Below are 4,999 nucleotides of genomic sequence, written 5' to 3'. Positions count from 1 at the left end.
GCGGCGGGAAGGGATGGCGGGAGAGGGGTGGCTTAAATGGTGCTGAGAACAAACTCGGGTTCACCAAACCCGATTACAATAAATTGGGTTCCTCTACCCCGATTTTCAAATTTCGGGTTCCTCTACCCCGATTCCTTCTTTTTCTTTTTCCACCGCGGAAACATGATAAGTTGGGCTCCTCTACCCCGATTTTGAATTTTCGGGTTCCACTACCCCGAGTTTTATAATTCGGGTTTCCCGAAACTGACAGTGTATTATTTCTGGAAAAACTCTAAATCGAGTATTATTTCTGAACTAAGCAAAATAAGTGTATTAATTTTAAAAAAAATTGTCAGCCTATGCATCAATATGATGCACACGGCTTTATTTATTAAAGTGTTTCAGATGTCAAGAGATTCAACACCTTTCATCAAGGATCAAAGAGGATCGATACATGTACCAACCATCGAAAAATGGAAAACAACATAAGATTATCCATTATGTAGCCTACTAGTGTGTTGCCACTATGACTTTTGTTTCTTTCCAAATCTCTATCACTTGCAGGAATGAATTGATTGTCAGTGTTGTTGATGCTTGATTAGATCTGTTCAGCTACGTCGTCGCGTATGGTTGAGGCTTGATTAGTTCTCATCTGCAACACGCAGCGACCCAGCACGGAAGACAATTCTGCTATATTCGCTATCCATAGCCAGACAGAGAAAACGGGTGGGCAGAAGATGGCAAACGTTGTCATGCTGCAGCTTATGAAAGAATACTGAATACACATATGATACAGCAGATATTCTTCAGTCGCTGGGGCAGAAATAGATCACAGGGAGATTCTGGTTTTGTGATCTGATGCGGACGGCGGTGGCGTTTTCCTGTTGGCGCGGCAACGCCGGCACCTCGATGCGCGGCCGTCCATGCATGTAGATGGTCCACATTCGGCCTCGTCTGTGTGAAGCGCCGTATAATTGGAAGGTCCAGTGTGTGCTCCAAACTCTAAAATTTGTACGTACATTGGACGTACTTCTTTTGGAAGAAAACATTGGCTAATTCATCACGTCGAGACTACCGAACTGACGATGCCCCCACTCCCTCTTCGAGTGTTCGAGTTTGAGTTGCGCTCTTGTTCAGTTGCCGTGATATACGTTCTCGTCAGCTAAAGCGACGGTGTAGCATTGTGCTTCAGATACATGGCATGCGTCAGGTTATAGATAGTGACGGGGGGCCAACTTACATGAGGAGATGCATTTCTTAGCATGTGAAAATAGAATGGTTACAAACACAAGGCGATCGGCCAAAAGCTAGAAAACAAACTGAGAGGGCGGAGAAAACATCAGATTCTAGTTTCTTGTGGATGAAGTTACTACGTCACCGTTTTCGTTTTGGGCTTGCACTCTCGCGCTACAATAGATCGGCCGGTCGTCTGTCGTCAGTGGTGACGAAGGCGGCATGTCCCTGCCGCTGAGTGATCCAGGCCTGCCCAGTGTCGTCGGCCACGAGCTTTATAGCAAGCAAATACAAACCGGCAGGGTTGCGGGAAGTCTTTGCTCTACCATGCAGATCCAATCCTCTCACCAATGATGGTTGTTCAGCGTCACCACGATCGACTCATGCCGCTTCAACCGAGGATCGGCGTCTCCATTGGGTGATGTTGACATCGTGAGTACTAGTAAGAAGACGGAACAACACACTTGGAGTATCTTCGATTCTAGTATCATAGTTTAATTGCGACGTCACCAATGGATTGCTCTGCATACTGAGCTAAATTACTCAACTCATTGCCTGGTGGTTGCAGAGAATTTTGGTCTATCTATATATTGCGACTCTGACCTCCTCTCAATCTGTGGCTCTGTGCAACACAAGAAAAGTTCAGAAGCACAGTACACAGACAGAAATTCAATGGCGCTCGACTCGATCGAGTCTGTGGCCTTGGTCGCGGTGCCCTTCCCCGCGCAGGGCCACCTGAACCAGCTCCTGCACCTCTCCCTGCTGGTCGCGTCGCGGGGACTCTCTGTGCACTACGCCGCGCCCGCGGCGCACGTCCGGCAGGCGCAATCGCGCGTGCACGGCTGGGACCCCGGCGCTCTCGCCTCCATCCAGTTCCACAACCTCGACGTCGCCACCTACGAGTCCCCGGCCCCCGACCCGACCGCCGCGTCCCCCTTCCCCAGCCACCTTATGCCCATGTGGGAGGCCTTCACTGCCGCCGCGCGCGCCCCTCTCGCCGTCCTTCTCGAGCGCCTGTCAGCTACCTACCGTCGCGTTATCGTCGTCTACGACAACCTGAACGCCTTCGCCGCCGTCGAGGCGGCGCGGCTGAGCAATGGCGAGGCCTTCGGGCTGCAGTGCGTGGCCATCTCGTACAGCATGGCGTGGCTGGACAAGGAGCATAGGCTCCTGCGCGACCACGACCTCCAGTTCCTCCCCATCGACGCGTGCACGACCAAGGAGTTCTTGGAGTTCGTCTTCCGGGCAGCGGGGGAGATGCAGAACAGGGGAAGCCTCCCCTCGTCCGGCCTGGTCATGAACACCTGCCGCGCGATTGAGGGCGAGTTCATCGATGCGATCGCCGAGCACCCGCAGTTCAAGGAGCGGAAGCTCTTCGCGGTCGGGCCGCTGAACCCGCTGCTGGACGCGAGCGCCCGGGCGCCGGGGAAGACGCTGCACGAGTGCATGAACTGGCTCGACGCGCAGCCAGAGGAATCGGTGCTCTACGTGTCCTTCGGGACGACGACGTCATTCCGGGTTGAGCAGATTGCGGAGATGGCCGCCGCAATCAAGAGCAGCAAACAGAGGTTCATCTGGGTACTGCGCGACGCCGACCGGGCCGACATATTCGCAGAGTCGGGCGGCGAGAGTCCCTACGAGAAGCTACTGTCCGAGTTCACTAGAGAAACCAAGGGGACGGGACTGGTGATCACCGGTTGGGCGCCGCAGCTAGAGATCCTGGCGCACGGTGCCACGGCGGCGTTCATGAGCCACTGCGGCTGGAACTCCACCATGGAAAGCTTAAGCCACGGCAAGCCGATCCTCACCTGGCCAATGCACTCCGATCAGCCGTGGGACGCGGAGTTTCTCTGCAAGTACCTCAAGGTCGGCCTCCTAGTGCGACCATGGGAGAAGCACAGTGAGGTGGTACCGGCGGCGGCCATCCAGGGCGTGATCGAAGAGGCGATGGTCTCAGACAAAGGGATGGCAATGCGGCACCGGGCGAAGGTTCTTGGCGAGGCTATTCGTGCCTCCGTAGGAGAGGGTGGCTCCTCGAGCAAAGGCCTTGATGACTTTGTTGCTTACATCACAAGGTGATCGCCGTATCGGCGTAGGGCGTACTATCATACTAGTGCAAAAAATCTGACGAACTGAGATTGGAAGAGCTTGAATTGTATTCTTGAAAATTTACATTTCATTTCGAATTATGAAACTAACGACTTCACATCAATTCGGCTCCCGGGTGCGTATGATCCCTCTACCATAAAAACATATTTCCAAGTGTTAAAAAATTTTGATAAAAAAATTTACATGTACATCTTCATAATATATGTGTATTCGTCAAGTTTCACGAAAAAATGATATTTTTTGTAGTCGAAGCGAAAAAAAGAAAATTTATCTTGTGATAAGTCTTTGTTTCAGCACCGAATTTTGTCTTTTTTACACACGCCACATGACATGTCGATTTTCCATGAAACGACTTTGTGAGCGCGTAGCACATGAAGATGTACGTGCGAAATTTTTGTTTCAAATTTTTTGACATTTTAAAATGTGTCTAACATGTATTTCAAAATAAAGGGAGCATACGCTCCCATGTGCCAAAACATCACTCCCCTTCACTTCACCCATACATTACCTCCACAGATAAATGACTCGCTACCCACGGATAGTAACACACCCCCAATAAAATGACACATGCGCACATTAGTAAAACAAATAAAGAGCAATTATAGTGATTTCAAATTTAAGTCCATGTTCATCAAAGTCAACTCACAGCCCAAAAAGATACATGCAAAAATGCTAACCAAAAAGTGGCGATTAAAAAAATATCAAACTAAATTTCTGAAACCGGTTTGTAGACCAAAAATCCATGTTCGACGAGAAATACAAGGTAAAAGAGTTTAAGTCGGCTTGAATCGAAAGTTGAAGGGGTAGCTAGCCCTAGGTAGCAAATTCCCAAATGCAAAAGAAATAGTTTTAGCTTGTATTTCTCTTAGAACATGGAATTTTGGGGGTGTGTGTGTGTGGCTATCATGTGGTTGCTAACTCCACCGAAGAGTTTGTTAGCTACAATGGTGTGTAAGGAATACAAAACAAAACTAAAATGAAGTAAAGATGGAGTGCAAAGTATTTTTATATTTTGGGATTTAGTTAAAATTGAACATAGAGGAGCATGTAATGTAAATTACAAGATGTTTCTTATGTTCACTTGACCTCTCAAATAAACATACTGACATGAACACAACTTCAAATAACAAGTTAACGAGTGATACCAAAATAAATCACTAGTACATTATTTATTTTCTCTGATTGGTGCTTAAACCCCTTCTGCGAAGGGACAGTCGCCTATCACCCCGACCTTGTCAGAAATAACTCCAAGTCACTGACATGCACCTAACCCGTCGGAAGAAGAAATGAAGATGAACTTCTTGTGTGGTAGCTGAAAGTGCATGGAGCCCCCATGTGTAGTTTTGGTAATTAATGACAATCACTATGGACTAATGTTTGCATTGAGTTATATTTGTAGGAGTTGTCCATAGGCAATGCTTGAACCATATGTTGGCTTCAAGGTTGCAATAAGAAAAAATTGATGAAAGATATCAAGTGTCAAGTATGTCTTGAAGATGAAGATGGAGTGAGCCCTCAAGTTACTTCAAGACATCAACATGATGAAGAATGAAGAAATGAAGTGCAAGTTCAAGATGAGCCAACTCGAAGAGATCATATGCTTGAAGCTTGACATCCATATGGTGATCATGGATATGTGAAGACGCACCGAAGAAGAAGTTTTCCCATAGTGGAGTAT

General features: G+C 48.0%; 1 protein-coding gene across 1 annotated transcript; it reads left to right on the top strand.

The window, feature by feature from the left end:
- The first annotated feature begins 1,514 nt into the window (after positions 1-1,514).
- Positions 1,515-3,424, top strand: LOC127335993 (cis-zeatin O-glucosyltransferase 1-like). The gene has a single exon (XM_071826661.1). It carries the CDS (start codon positions 1,885-1,887, stop codon positions 3,289-3,291), a length of 1,407 nt encoding a protein of 468 aa, XP_071682762.1. The 5' UTR covers positions 1,515-1,884; the 3' UTR covers positions 3,292-3,424.
- Positions 3,425-4,999: the final 1,575 nt, after the last annotated feature.

This window comes from Lolium perenne, chromosome 2, assembly GCF_019359855.2.
Source record: "Lolium perenne isolate Kyuss_39 chromosome 2, Kyuss_2.0, whole genome shotgun sequence".
Lineage (NCBI taxonomy): Eukaryota > Viridiplantae > Streptophyta > Magnoliopsida > Poales > Poaceae > Lolium > Lolium perenne.
The sequence above is the reverse complement of the archived record's forward strand: the minus strand, read 5'-3'. Positions and strand labels throughout refer to the sequence as shown.